Source organism: Lagopus leucura, unplaced genomic scaffold (genome assembly GCF_019238085.1).
Source record: "Lagopus leucura isolate 7727_CA_CO unplaced genomic scaffold, USGS_WTPT01 Super-Scaffold_100001, whole genome shotgun sequence".
Taxonomy (NCBI): domain Eukaryota; kingdom Metazoa; phylum Chordata; class Aves; order Galliformes; family Phasianidae; genus Lagopus; species Lagopus leucura.
The window spans coordinates 74,613,053-74,629,020 of NW_024962262.1; the positions used below are offsets into that span (position 1 = coordinate 74,613,053).

At 43.3% G+C, this 15,968-nt stretch overlaps 1 protein-coding gene across 1 annotated transcript; it reads left to right on the forward strand.

Moving 5' to 3' along the window:
- On the forward strand, positions 1–7,918 carry CFAP298 (cilia and flagella associated protein 298). The gene is made up of 7 exons (XM_042868457.1): positions 1–167; positions 386–553; positions 2,821–2,888; positions 4,371–4,529; positions 5,047–5,178; positions 7,386–7,481; positions 7,583–7,918. The coding sequence occupies exons 1-7, from the start codon at positions 29–31 to the stop codon at positions 7,691–7,693; spliced, it is 873 nt and encodes a 290-aa protein (XP_042724391.1). The 5' UTR covers positions 1–28; the 3' UTR covers positions 7,694–7,918.
- Positions 7,919–15,968: the final 8,050 nt, after the last annotated feature.

Genomic DNA, 15,968 nt, shown 5'->3' on the forward strand with positions numbered 1-15,968 from the left:
GCTCGGCTTGGCCCGGCCCGGCCCCGCCATGGTGCGGCTGCACGTGAAGCGTGGCGATGAGAGTCAGTTCCTGCTGGAGGCGGCCTGCAGCGCCCGCCTCGCCGAGCTGGCGCCTCTCGTCGCCCGCATTTACAACGGCAGGCTGAAGGTGCAGCGGCTGTGCGCAGGTACCGGCCCGCCGCCCCGCTGCTGCGTGCGGGTTCTGGGCCTGCGGGAGTCGGGAAGGGCTTCGCGTCCCCGAATTCAAGGGAGCGGGGATCCCCGCCTCAAATCCTAGGCTCTGTGCGGGCTTTGGCAGCGTACGCGTTTTTCTGAGAGGGTTTTGTACGCGGTGTGTTCTCAGTAAAGCAGATTTCTAACCTTGTGCTCTAAACGCTTGACCAAGAGATGCAGGAGCTGGCGGAGCACGGTGCATACTTACCGCTCAATATGCAAGGGCTGACGGATGAGCAGATTGAAGAACTGAAGTTGAAGGACGAGTGGGCAGAAAAATGCGTTCCCAGTGGTGGGAGTGTCTTCAAGAAGGATGAGATTGGACGAAGGAACGGGCATGGTAAATATGGTACAGATGGGTGTCTCTTGCTGATGTCATCACAAATGTGGAAATTGTGATTCTGAACCTATCCTTTTGCTTTGCTATCCTGAAAAGAATATAAAACCAATCAGCAATTGCATACTTAATATCTATCAGGCCAGCAGGTTAGCCAGATAATGTTTGTTTGCCAATTACTGCTGTCATCCTATGAACAAAGGATGCTAAAGGCATAGATTTGTTAAGTGGTATCTATTTAATAGCCTGTTTTCACAATGAATCACCAAAGCTATCATTTACGTGGGCTTGTTTAGCTTGGAAAAGAGAAGACTCCAGGAAGACCTCATTGCGGCCTTCCTGTACTTGAAGGGAGCATATAAACAGGAGGGGGAACAGCTGTTTACAAGGGTGGATAGTGGTAGGACAAGGGGGAATGGTTTTAAACTGAGACAGAGGAAGTTTAGGTTAGATATTAGGAGGAAGTTTTTCACACAGAGGGTGGTGAGGCACTGGAACAGGTTGCCCAAGGAGGCTGTGGATGCCCCATCCCTGGAGGCATTCAAGGCCAGGCTGGATGTGGCTCTGGGCAGCCTGGTCTGCTGGTTGGTGACCCTGCACACAGCAGGGGGTTGAAACTGGATGATCTTTGTGGTCCTTGTCAACCCACGCCGTTCTGTGATTCTGTACATACCTAAATCCTAAATTAGGACCTAACGTAATGTTGATTTAAAAGCCTAAGTGGTGTTACATCTCTTCAGCACATATGGTATTTAACTTCACAACTGTGCCACTTAGAAGTAAATTCCAAAAATAAGCAGACAAGTGCTAGAATTCTTCCAGGTACTATGGCCTTAACTTGTGGTGCATGTATCAAGCACCACTCCCCCTCCACTTTGGAGACAAGAGGATGAAGGCTGTCTGTGCAGCAGAGGCTCTGTCTTCTTGCTCTCTGTTCAACAACCCTGTAGGCTTGGGTTGCAGGGCAATTCAGTAAAGGAGGAATCTTTGAATAATGCAGCTTTGACTTGACATCCACAAGTAGCTTGTTCTTAATATCTTTTGGGGGTTTGGGGGTAAATAGTTCTTCTAATGCAATACATTCCCCAAGCAAATTGAACCTCTCCTGAATTGTAATATACAGGGATGCTTTCCCTCCTACCTCAGCCAAGTGGTTGAGCCTCTCTCACGTGCCTTGGAGTGCTCATTTGTGTTCAGAATTACCACAGTTATGAGCATTGTCAGGCCTTATAGTAAAAATTAGCAGTCAGCCTTAACATGAAGATACGACCACTCTGACTTGTAGTCTGGGTCAGGCATTTATTTGTTAGCAGGTGGACAGCTTCTTAATATTAACAGTTATAATACTGAATAGTATGCAAATGTGGGCCAAATTAAATGATGCATTTAAATGTGTAGCTGCAAATGAGTATGATTTAATTGCATTTTTGTTTGCAAGGAGACAATTTTTAAAGCAGTCAAAATAGATAGCTGTGATGTAAAATGTGCATTGTATTTGCAAATTACTTTGGGATTTTAATTAGGATTAAAAAAAAGCCAGCAAGCTCCAAGCTGTTGTTTCTGATTAAAGCTATTTGTGCAAGAGGCAGAGATGATCCCTTTTGCTATGCAGAGTTAACTTTAGTCTGCGCATGGTAGAATAATGCTAACTGGTGGGAAAGCCTTCAAAGCCAGAGCAGAATCCAGAGCCTAGAGACAGGAACAACTACAAAACATAAAAACCTTATCATCTGTTGTATCTTCATCAGTTAAGGTAAGTATGGTTAGGTTGAGATTGGACTTGATGATCTCGAAGGTCTTTTCCAACCTGAGCAATTCCATAAAGCACATCTGCCAGTACAGTCCACAACAGTCAGATGAGAGAGAGTCTTGCTTTGGGTTGTGGTGAGCATGAGGTGATGGCTGTTGCTTTTCAATCAGTATTTTTGTTTTTGGTGAAGTTCCCAGTATCAGTCAGATGTCTCCAGGGAACGCTGTGTTTTACTGTGCCCATGAGAAATGCTATTTTGTTTCTTAAGTTAGTAAGAAACTTGATACTAAAGCATCCGTGTGGTAAATGGACTACAGTTTAGCAGTGAGTATGTTTCTTGCTTTGTGGCTGAACAATGTTTCATTTGCTTGCAGTAGAGAATAACCTGGACAGGCAGCTTGCTTGATTCCTTGGGATTTGTATGTGTGTTTTGGTTGGTGTTCCCTCTTTTAGTTTTGCTTTGTTTAGCTTGTTTTTATAGCAAATATAGACTATTGAGTACATCTCTCTTATTTTCTAGCTCCAAATGAAAAAATGCAGCAGGTTATAAGAAAGACCATAGAGGAAGCCAAGGCATTAATCTCTAGGGTAAGTTTTCCAAAGCAGCATGTGATACATGGGACTTTCCTAATAGGGGCCACGTAGTTACACAGCTTAATTAAAAGTGGACTTTTTTCAGTGCAAAGGCAAACAGTTTTTGATTAATATCCTGCAGTGATGGGAATAATCTAGCAGAAACTCACGCTTCTGTTAATGATTTTCTTAATGGCTTCTGGCAAGCTGGTTCAACGAGTGAAGGAATCAGGTATTAAACACCAAGCGAATGCTGGCAGCCGAGACCTCGCTGAATGATTAAATTGCATTTAATTTCATCCACACACTCCTAATTTGCTACTGATGCATTCTTTAGGTGAATGCTTGTCGTGTTTTCTGGTGAAAATTTAACTGTGTACTGTGATGTTCCTGGAATAAAATACCTCTTGCTCACTAACACAGTCTTTTGACTGTTACCTGTGGCTAATTGAAACACTCTAATCTCCGAGATTAAGCCTTGGTTTTACAAGCAATCAGATGTGCACTCGGTCTCTGTGACTTTGTGTGCTTAAAGGTAAGCATGAGAGTATGCTTTCATGGGACTATAGTCTCAGCTTGCCTTACCAAATGTGTGGATGTTGTGCATAGTGTCTCAGCTTTCATACAACTTTGAAATGCAAATTCAGGAACGTTTGTTATCAGATTAATGTTTTGGTAAATACTTTCAAGCTATTTTCTTCTCTTCTTCTCAATCCTCTGCTTCTGGGAATTAATAGGTATGGAAGTCTAAAACAGCTTTAAGCCATGTACAGATAGTTAATCAATTTTTAGTGTTGCCTGTGAGCTTGAATTGGCCTTCTTGACAATTCCGTTGCTGATAAGTGTGTTAATCTTCTGAGGTTGAGATACCAATTTGACTCATCAGTTAATGAGCTTACTAATGGCCACCAGGAGGCAGCATTCTCTTGCTCTTTTGTTGTCTCTTACACAAATTGGAACTGTTCAATCACTGAGGAAAAAGCTTCTGTTGTTCTTTTCTAGATGCACCTTGTATGATTAGTTGGTTGTTTTCCCCCTTTGTCTGTTGCAGTCTGATTTGGAATGATCTCAGGGTCTTTCAGGTCTTTGCATGAGTATGCCAAACTTTACTCTTTCACTCACGCTCACCCCCAATCTTACTGAAGACACAAGTTCTAGATCCTTTCTCTAGTCCTCACTTTAATTCGACTTGAGCCTTGTTGGTGAATTGCAAGTACTTGGAACAAAAGGCTTCCCATCCAGTTTCTGCAGTCGTATGTGTACATACCTGAGTGCCTGTATTCCACAGACATTTGTTACTATGTGCACTCTGCACAACTTAGGAAGTATTTTACATATATATTTGTGTGCCTAATATCTGTGTAGACAGCTGTGTTCGAATATCCCACTGATAAACTTTTAAAATCACTGTGAAGCAAGGTCTTTCTTCATCTACCTCTGTATATGTCTACGTGTGTGTATATAGAAAATTATCCATGACCCCTGCCTGTTTTTCAGAAACAAGTTCAGGCCAATGTGTGTGTTAATCTGGAGATGGTGAAAGATGCATTGGACCAGCTCCGAGGGGCTGTGATGATTGTGTATCCAATGGGATTGCCTCCATACGATCCAGTTAGGATGGAGCTGGAAGATAAGGAAGACTTGGCAGGAACTCACGTATGCAGTCGTGTTTTTGTGTTGTATGTTGTGTCTGGGTTCCAGCTGTGCTATGCTGTTGTTCCCCACTTTATCAGTTAAGGTGAATTTGTTTCCATGTGCGTGAGAAATTCTGTTAAGTATTATTGTCTGATACTTCACATGAAAGCACACCAGCAGCTTTGCTGCAGTAGTAAGGTGAATGAAGAGTATTTTAAACGTTACATAAAAGCTGACTTCAAGTAAGCCTGGGACCCAATTTAAATAGCTTGTCTGTTCTTTTTAAGGTCAGTATTAAAAATCTGCTTTGCAGAGTGTTTCTGTTAAATTAAAACTGAATGGGATATGAACATTTAATATGAAAAGTACAATAAAAGAGAGCTAAAGTGTAAAATCAGGGAAAATGGTTTTCCTGTTAATTCCAGGTTTATTTTCCAGGAAAAAAATATCTGGTTTTAGCAAAAATAAATAAGAGAATGCCTTCTCCACCCCAGTAAGTTCTCCCATGCACACCCTTTACCTTGTTTATTTGCCACAGGCTGGGCTTGAAGTCATAGAAGAATCCGAAGTGCAGTTATGGTGGGCAGGAAAAGAGCTGAAAGAAACAAAGCTGCTTTCCGACTATGTAGGCAGAAATGAGAAAACCACCATCATTGTCAAGATACAGAAAGTGAGTATCACCACTTGATTTCTTTGTTATTCCTTCTTGGCAGTCCAATTCTCTATGGTAGAGAACTGTTATTAGGTGTATGAAATGATTTAGAATTAGATCCAGCCTAAGTGTCTTAAAATAACATTTTTTTTTTTTTTTTAAGCTTCTAGTTTATTATATCTCAATTATTTTTTTTAGTAATTCCTTTGCCTATCAGTTAAATATTCTAATTCCTATTACCTGCTCCATAACACTTTATGAAAGTGCACCAAAGAGATACTTAGAACTTGTTTGAACACAACCTGAAAAGCTTTAAAACACACAGAAAAACTCAGCTGGCTCTCAGTTCCATCTCAGTGCAGAACATTAGGCAGAATACCTTCATTAACTCTTATGTCTGTGCATTGAGAGAAAATCTCTGCAACTCCGTGCCTTCCTAAATGTGGTGCCCTGAGTTTCTTGATGGCAGGTCCTCAAGTTGTCTTGGTTGCGTTGTGAACTGGTCTTCTTTGAAGACACAGGTTGTATATTTGGGGCCCAAACATAGGCTATCCCAGAGTCATCAGTGAGAATTCACTGAGTGCTAGAAGGAAAAAACCAGCTGCTGCACGTGCACTGCTCAGCTGTGCTGTCAGCTGTGCTTCTTAAAGCTCTGAAGCAGCTGAACCTCATAAAGGAGATCAGACTTTCCAGACAGATGTGGTGAGACACACGTAGCTTGTGAACATACCTCTGAGCTGACTTCTGACAGAGTGAGCAAAAACTGAAGCAAAGATTTCCCCCTTCCCCTCAGTTTATAGACCGAATGCTTTAGCAAAAATCTGTCATTAAGTGTGTGCTGGCAGCTGACACCATGGTCATGTTCTCACATTATCAGAACTAAGTAGTAAGTTGATGGGGTCGTTTGCAATTTTCTAGACAAAGTAGTGCAGAACTGTGCAGTTCTGCTCATCTCAGGTGAGAAAGCCTTACTCAAGGGAAGAACTTTTGGATTTTCAGTTCACTTTCAGTGTATCCCATTCAAAGGATGCATTTATGAATATCAGATGACTGACGTTTCCTATGGGCGGTACTTGCCCATAGCTCAGAATTATTCTTGAGATTCATTTCACTTTTATGGCAGTAAAAGGTTCTCTGCCTTGGAAAGCAGGAATGGCTACAATCTGCAAGAGTGTGTAATTGGATTCCTTAAAGATTCATCAAGTGACACATGTTTTTGTCATTTGTAAAACTGGAATTGCTTTCTCTTTTCTATCTGACTGGCTGAAAAATGCTGTGGCTATTGAAGAGCCATCGAAATGCAGGCTCCCAGGAAAGTTGTCTTACTGTTTAATCAGTTGAGGGATCTCTTCAGAGAATGTGAAGTAGTATGATGTTTTTCTTATCTCGCAGTGGATGCCTGCATTCTTGAGTTGCAGAGCTAATTTAAAGCAAGCCAGACCATTTTTGTTCCATAGGGGATTTGGCATCTTTATTTAAACTGTTCTGTTTGCTATTGTTGACAATAGCTATCATCAGCTATTTTCTGCTGCGTGCATCACTTCTTCCATGAAGATAATGGACTGGAAAGTTTTTTCTTTTATTTGTAGGAACAAATAATTTTTATCTGTAGTGTTTTGTAGCTGTTTTTCTTTACCAAGTTGTAAGCCATCTTGAGTCTATGTTACAAGAGGAGCTAAAGATGAATTAGCCCATTCTGAGACACTGGGAATGGCCTTAAAGCTGAGAGATTTCTGATGTCTTTCAGAGCAGAAGTTTAAGTAAAACAGCCTCAGTAATCCTGTTTTCTTTTATTTTCCTGTCCTGAAAATCTTGTTAAATTTGAGAGATTTTATTGTCTGAAGAAAGATTTTGCTATCTCTGCTTAGCAGCTTCTCCTGCTCTTTTTATGAGGGTGGATAGTGATAGGACAAGAGGAATGGTTTTAAACTGAGACAGGGGAGGTTTAGGTTAGATATTAGGAGGAAGTTTTTCACACAGAGGTGGTGAGGCACTGGAACAGGTTGCCCAAGGAGGCTGTGGATGCCCCATCCCTGGAGGCATTCAAGGCCAGGCTGGATGTGGCTCTGGGCAGCCTGGACTGGTGGTTGGCGACCCTGCACACAGCAGGGGGTTGAAACTGGATGGTCACTGTGGTCCTTTTCAACCCAGGCTATTCTGTGATTCTATGATTTTATGATTTGTATCAAATACCATCTGAAAGAAATGTATGCTTTCCCTTTCAGAAAGGACAGGGAGCTCCAGGACGTGAGCCCCTGATTAGCCATGAAGAGCAAAAACAGATGATGCTGTATTACTACAAAAAGCAAGAAGAACTTAAGGTAACAACGTCCTTTTAACTGTCTGTGAGCTATGGTAGCACAGAGACTAAGCACAAGTTCCTTTCATTACTGCTGCCTTAACCTGTTGGTTCTGTTCATAGAAACTTGAAGAGGACGACGACGATTCATTTCTAAATGCTGAGTGGGCAGACAGCCATGCTTTGAAAAGACAATTTCATGGCGTGAAAGACATCAAATGGGGACCAAGATGAAGCTCCACAAGCACTTTTTGCCTCTTTACACTGTTTGGTTTGCAAAGAGGGTTGTTACTGTGTGTTAGATTCTTCTGACAGAAGCTGAAGTTGTTACTTCCTTAGCAGATGCCTGTTTCAGCCTTAGATTTTTGATACCTGTTTACATTTCTATGCAACTTTAGCAGCAGTTGTCTCTGCAAAGAACGGAATAAATCCTGTTTGAGTTGATTATTTTATTAGAAACTTGTATTTTGAATATGTGATGTTAACGTATTTCATAGGTAATATAGGTAATAAATGTGTACTAAAAGAGAAGTCTATATAATCATTTCTTCAGAGCTGATTTTAAACTCATTTTTAAATGACTTGACCACTTAGCAATTATTTAAGGAGAAGTTTTATGTATAACATGAAGTTTTACATGTTAGGTTTCTGTCTGCTCAATAGGGATTCTTTTCTACTGAGGCAGGTGTGCGTTCATGCCAGAAGCTGTGCAGCACAAAGCCTGACTGCCCTGAAAATCTTACATGAGGATCAACTGGGTGTTTTAAAGAGAGGTGAGCCATACCTGGCTGTGGACACTTATAGCCAACAATGGTATCTTCATTCATACCTAGAGCAGTCTTCATTTTCAGTTCTGAAGTGAAGATAGGCAAGCCAGCTAAAGCAGCTGGTTTGGTATTGTAGTTTTTTATCGTACTCCATGTGCCAAGTTGCTCCTACATATGTATATTTGCCTTCTGCTTGAGCAGGCTAGATTATGTTCACAAGTGACCTCAATCTTAATAACAGGCGATTGCTCATAGCACATAGTTTATGTCAGGTTTTAATCTGAAATATTTTTTTGCAGGTGCCACATCTTGGCACTGTGGTGCTAGGGCTGCCCAGTTCTAACAGAGTGCTTGTGTTTGCTGTCCGAATTTGCACCCACATTTGATATTTTCCATTGCTAGTTTTTTTGGTCTTATTCACACCCTAATCCTCTTGTCACAAGGGCTTAGTTGCAGAGACAAATGTCTGACACATTATCAACTGGAAGCTTCCTACAATGCCAAACCTGCCAGTGCAACAAGGGGGGAGTAAATTCTGTGGTCATTGACTGTCCACTAAAAACACCTGCTTGTTCCTCTCTAGATTTGCAATTCTCAGTACCCCTGGCTTCAATCTCCCTGCTTGTTTGAGTCATTGTAGAATAACAAAGTACTTTGCTAAATGTTTTTCCATTACTACGAAGCAATCGCAATTTTCTTTACATATTAGTATCATAGAAGAGACTTTGATCAAGTTCAACTTGTAGCTGAGAACTACAATATAAAAAACCAGAAATAATGTAATTCAGTAAGGTATTAATGGTGGTTTTGCTACAGCGATTGAAATTGTTTGGTAGTTTTTTCCAAGCATCAAATTTATAGTACATTTTCAAGAAAAGAATCAGTATGTCAATATTTTATCCTCATATTTTAAACTACCTGGAATTATTTCTCTGTGGCAAGAAGCTAGAGCAGGTTTTAAAAGAACTCCTGTTTCTGCTGCTTGCTCAGATGAAAATAAGAGTCCTGTACAATTCTGCAGAGGTTTTAATTCATTCCCACAGCTCATAGCTTTTTTTCTTAACGTGTGCCTTTGCTGTCTTCAAAGCATGGAGAGAAGAAAATCTGAAAGCACTTCAGATGATTTTTTAATATCATTGGCATTGTTACGATGCGTGCTCTCAGTCCATGACTAAAATTGGTAACACTCATTGAAATTGGTGTAAAATCATAAAAATGATTTCTTATAAAATTTACTAAGCCAGCTCCTGATAGCTTCTGCTTGTTGTAAGTGCTCCTTACAGACACAAATCCCCCTCCCTCATCTCCCATCTCTCAGTGCTCTCCTTCGGTGAGTTTCATGTGGATGTTGATGAGTGTTTGAAAACATAAACTTAAAAACAGATTTTGCCCTGAAGGTTTTTTTGGGCAGCTATATATTTATATATGTGTTTTAAAAAGTTATCAAATGACTATATTTTTGGTTAGCAATTCAGAGTTGTTGCAGAGCTGCTTCCTTCTTTTCCAGCAATGGTCCAGAGAATTTTCGTTCTGGTAGGCTGATATTAGGAGGAAGTTTTTCACACAGAGGGTGGTGAGGCACTGGAACAGGTTGCCCAAGGAGGCTGTGGATGCCCAATGTTGGATGTTGGAGGCATTCAAGGCCAGGCTGGATGTGGCTCTGGGCAGCCTGGTCTGCTGGTTGGCGACCCTGCACACAGCAGGGGGTTGAAACTGGATGATCATTGAGGTCTTTGGTTAAAACTCAGGCCATTCTGTGATTCTATGATAACATAGGGATTGCACTTGTGACATGACTGAACCAATGGTAGTAATTTATTGGTGCACCCTAGAACGCTTAGGGGAGGCACTTACCTACTCCTCTTCATTTGCAAACAACTTTTTACAGTTACTTTGTCATAACTGCTCTGAGATTAGTGTTCTTGGCAGGAAGCTTCCCAGATGTTCTGGATCCATTGGAATGAATGCTTGGAAATACCCACCTGAATCCCTCTTGCAAGCAGAGCTTTCATCTCAGATCAGTGTTATTGCGAGAAGTTTGTTCAGTACACTCCCACTCTGTAAACAGCTGAAGTCACTGTTGGCTTGTGGCCATTTCATTTAACATCCTTGATACCAGAAGTATCCGATAGCAGTGACAACATGAAAAAACAAACAGCTCAGTATCTATATTTCCTTGGATTGCCCTCATTAAAGAGCACATCCACAACTGTGAGCAGGTAGTTTTCCATGAAGAAACTACACCGTGTTGGTAGTGTCCTAGCAGAGCCCTCTGGCGCTTGTATCAAAGGAGCCTAAGGACTTTTGTTACATTTCCAAGACTCGTTGAGAGTTATTGTTTCAGTGAAAAAGATCCTTTTCAGCTGTATTAGATGGAGGGCTCTGATCTCTGAGGGGGGCATTTGATTATGTTGTAGTGTTGTCATTTCCTTTCTTAAAGTGAGGAAAAGCTGGTATAGGAAATAATTAACACAGAAGAAACTGCATTGTGTTTCAAATACCTTTGATTGTTGTTCTCCCTTCTTAATGCTCACACAATGCTCTCGTAGTACTCATGATAGCATCCGTAGAGCTGCTACTCTCATTTGTTACAACTGAAATTGAATGAACTTACTGGAAAAAGATGAAAGAGCATTAGAACAAAGCACAGGACTGCAAGCATTTAAAGATCTGCTCCAAAGAATCAGAATTATGTGATATGAACACTGCTCTTAGGTTTGTGAAAGCATTTTATCTTCCCTCTAAACTGCTAATTTCTGGGAGCTTGATAGCAGACGTGCCCTTCTAGAGGGAAAAGCAGTTATCTGTCAAAGGCCACATACAGTGCAGCTTGGCTAAAATGTTTGTTTTGTGGCCATATCACCATTCTGATTAGTGGAAATTTATATTGCATATTGTGGGAGTTGGAAATGTAACTGCAGTCCTTGGCACAGACTGAGGGTTCCTTGTGAAGGAGCATTTTAGAATGTGACAGAGGAAGGCCTGCTCTGCCTTGAAAGATGAAGCAGGTCCTCACGGTCATTTCTCACCCCTGCATTGAATTGCTGTGACTTCTGCAAGTGTGTTCTTGTGCTTCATTCTACTGCACGAGAGCCATGGACAAAAGCCATCACGGAGCTGTGGGTTAGCTCTGCAAAGTCATGGAGTGGCCAGAACCCAACACAGCCAGTGGATTTTAAAATTGATTTTCTGGTTGTTTTCCCTCCCTGTTTTCTCCTTCTTGCAGCCTACATTATGCGCTGCTGTGGGCTCCCCAAGCAGCAGAAGGCATGACAGGATGTGTGGTGGAGGGAGAGGCTGCAGAGGGAACGTAGACATCGATCCCCTGCTGGATGGAGAGGCCCAGGGGATGCAGGGAGCTGGAGCTGATGCTTTTGGCAGCGCTGATGTTGTGCTCTTGTGTAGCTTGTGTTTCTGCTTTGTACAACCTTGACAGCTGGGATCTGACCTGATCAGGCCAGAGGAGGAGACTCTATGCTGTCAGATCATCAGGCAGCACTCCTGTGCTGTGCAGCAGACAGAGCACTGGCAAAGGTTGCCAAGAGGCTGTGGAGTCTCCTCCTTGGAGATCTTCAAAACCTCAGTTGAATGTGGCCCTGGGCACCCTCCTTGAGGTGTCCCTGCTGGAGCTGGGGTTGGGCCAGAAGGATTCAGAAGTTCCTGCTAACCTCTACCAATCTATAAGCCCAACGATTCCATAATGAATTGAATGATCTGACTGCAATTGGGAATGGCACAAGGACCGGCTGTGATTAGAAGCCATCATTCAGAGCAGGAGCTCTGAGCTGCCCTCCACCCAATCCAGGGTACAGCAGGTAATGGGAACAGCCTAGTCCCATCTGCCCTGCGCTGGCCACAGCAGCACCTTACCCAAAAGCCACCTGCCTGCTGTGTCAAGGACAGTGCTTGTCCTCGCATTGTGTTAGTGTGTCTTGTGCAGTAGCCATGGTGGGATTGCCTTCCAACTGAGGAAGTTTATAGCAAAAATAGGAAATTTGGCACTTCCTTAAGGAAAAAGAAAAAAAGGCAATTATTGTTGTATTTCAAGGATTAGGTCTGTGAGAGCAGCTCTCAATGAAGGCAGAGTAATCCAGCCAGCTATGATTAAATATCTATAATGGTGTAGTCAAACCCAGTTGTGAAGGATTTTTTTCCCCAGTAATCAGCATACAGCTGCACCATCCCCATGCAGGGGCTGTGGGCACAGCTATGTTGTTCCACACCAGCTCTGCTTCTTATCATAGCAACAGTTTGTGTAGTTTAGGATCTAGCCCAGAATTTTCCACAGTGCCCTGACCAGTCACCATTTTGGAGCTCTGCTTCTTCCTGCCTTTCCCTCATTCAGAAATGTACATTTCACCAAAGGGATATTCTTAACAATTCCATCTTGAACTTTTGCTTGGGGTAGATCAGAGCGGTAGGGACACGCGCAGCATCACAAGGCCCAAACCTGCAATCGCTGCAACTCCACGTGCTGTGATCAGAGCTGTGGTAAGAGCTGTTGGGAGGCTCACAAAATTGCTGAGGTTGGGAGGACCCCTGGAGGTCTGCTGGTCCTACCGCACACTGAGCAGGGCCCTGCTTCAAACACGATCCAGCTCCAAAGCCACCACGCATTGCTGTGTCCAGAGCACTCAGATGTTAAAAAATGAAACCAGAAGAGGCAGCTCTGTTGTCTCTGAACATAACCAAGTTTCTCAGGCTGGTTGGCTTGGTTGTCTAACAAAGGTGCAAGCTCTGACTGAAGCTTTCCAGCTGGAATTTTGCTCTCTCTCCATGTGAAGCCACAGCTTCTGCAGTTTTCCATGATGCTGGAAAGCTGCCCTTGGAAGCAGAGCAGGGAGTGCCTCAGTGCTGCAGAACCACAGTGTGATGAGCACCAGTTGGATGGGACATCACAGGCACTGACTTGCACAGTACATCAGGACCGCACCTCAACAAAGTCTGTGTGTTACTCTTCTGCTCCCAGGCCAGCATTTGGCTTTCTGAGGAAAACCCTGGTAGTGCTTTGCAGGGCTCCAAACCTCTCTGGCTGGACTTCTGCTTACTTTAGCAAAGGCTGAAGGTCAGCTTTCCTTTGTGAGCCCAAGGAAACACACCACAGATGACTTCACAACTGATACAAAATCCCCTGCCTCGGTTTGCGTTTGACTTTTCTGCATGACTGCACACCTTGCATGTAACAGGATGCTTGCAGTTAGCTAGGTATCCCTTAGGCTTCCCCACATGCAGGCAGTGCCAATGTAAAGGTTTCCATGCCTGCTTTTGGTGCTTTACTCCCTGCTCGCCCACACAGGGCTTTGCTTTCCCAGGCTCTTCATGCTTTCCCTCCCACCAAACCCTGCCCACACCACCTCTGCTGCCCTCAGCCTGGCCGCACCCCGGACACTGCTGGGCTCTGCTGATCACAGGCACTGCTGCTGCACTGCCAGAGCCCAGCTGGGGAGCTTGGGCTGCAGCCACGTAAGTGTTGTATATGTGGCCCATGGTGACTGCTGAGAGAAAGGGAGAGTTTCAGGAAGAGCGAGTTTCAGGAGGGTTGATTTACCGCTTGTCTCAGTGCAGGGGTTGCTGTTGGGAAGTTCTGGGTTGTTTTGAAAACGGTAGCAAAGAACTAAAACAGCCTCACTGCTCTTGCAGTCTCAGGGCTGATGCTGGCTTGTATCGCTTTCAGATGCACATCATTCCCACAGCCATGTGAGTAGCCTGAGCCTAATAGCTGCTTTCATGCAGAGCCAGCCACATGGCCTGCAAAGTCTCCCTTGTAGTAGTCCTGGGCACTGCAAGAATTTTACTGCTGGAACATTATCTTTTGATGCTCTGAAATGCCCCCCTTACTGTGTTGCTGCTGACTTGCAGAACCCTCTTAAATTGTATTCTTGCCCTCAGCCTGGAAGGAAGGCAGATACTGGCTGTGGCATTTCTGCTGCTTGTTTTTCTCAGGTTATATACCCCACTAATAGCTAGCAAAACCCCACTGCTTCTTACCGCAGACCTGATACCGAAATCAGTGTGGGTCACTGCATCACTGCTTGTCTTTAATGGGCATACACTGTATTTGTCCATGAAATAAAATGTATGGTCAAGTCGGGTGGCCAGACATGTTGCCCATTATTTTTTGTTCTCCATGCTGGATGCTGGAAGGTGTTATGTTGGAGAGACCAAAATAATTTAGTCTGTTTCTAAGTTTTCTTGCTTGCTTTCACTTTGACTTCCACACCACTGTGAGCAGTGAACATTTGGGCACAAGACAAAGCACTAATTGATAACTTTCCCCAGTTCGACCTGGAAAGTTCTCGTCCCCACTTCAACTTAGAAAGTTCATGGACAGGAGGAAATAGCAGCCCATGCTCGGTGTTCGCTTCGCTCCTCAGTCCCTCTTCCTTCCTTTCAGTCTCCTCTTCCTTCCTCCAGTCGGCACGGAGATTTTTCCAGTTGAGCACACGATTGCACCTTAGTCATGGAGTGTGTCCCTTCCTTTTGATGAAGCTTTCCCATGCTTAGTTTTGTCTCAGCACAGGCAGGAAATGACGAGCTGTGTCACTTCTTTCTTTCCGTGCGTTCCATACGATATGCTGCCCTAAAGCACAGTGTCTAAGTGGGAAAGCACAATGAGCTCATGAATTCTTACCAATAGGAAGTGACATTTTTCCTCCTTTTGTTTGCTGAATTCCCAGTGGGCTGCAGCTAAAATATTGGAGACATTTTATTTAAAGGCAGAAAGGTTGCGTTTTCAGCTCAGATACATTCCTGATTTCATTTTCTGTCTGACAGCACCACACCAAACCCAACTGGTGTGAACAAATGAACTTCCATAGAAGTCCTCAGACTATAACCTTAAGTCAAATGTTGGCTCTAAAATATGCTTTAAAATCACCCAAAATTAATACCAAATTTCCCTTAAAAAGGAATATCCTTAATATGCTGTAACAAGTTTGAGTTCATCAAAATCATCAGTTGAAGGAAATGTGATTGTTGAGCTTGGAGAAGACTCTGGGGAGACCTCAGTGTGGCCTTCCAATACTTGAAGGGAGCATACAAACAGGAGGGGGAACAAGGGTTTATGAGGGTGGATAGTGATAGGACAAGGGGAATGGTTTTAACCTGAGACAGGGGAGGTTTAGGTTAGATATTAGGAGGAAGTTTTTCACACAGAGGGTGGTGAGGCACTGGAACAGGTTGCCCAAGGAGGCTGTGGATGCCCCATCCCTGGAGGCATTCAAGGCCAGGCTGGATGTGGCTCTGGGCAGCCTGGTCTGCTGGTTGGTGACCCTGCACACAGCAGGGGGTTGAAACTGGATGATCATTGTGGTCCTTTTCAACCCAGGCCATTCTGTGATTCTATGATCAAACATTTCCCTCAGAGGAAAATGTGTTGGCTGTTGGGATGCCAGGGCAGCCAAACAGATGTTGAGAGGACACTATTTTTTCACACTCCCTGTATGTTCTAATGAGGCTTCAGCTTCAAGCACCTGTATTTAATTCTGTTCTGCTCTTTCTGTTAGTAACACATTTCTCATCAACAGCACATACTTACGTGATTTATGAGCTGCAACACACCAACTGGTTACAAGTGCCCTAATGCAGAAGGCTGTTCTCTACATTGCACTTCTCAGCTATTTTCCTCCTTTTCCTAATATTTCATGAACCTCATGTGGCAACTGATTCCAAATGACACTTAAAAGCAAGCTATGAAAGCTTATGCATGTGTTTTTCCACAGAATGATTTATGGACAGCGAAG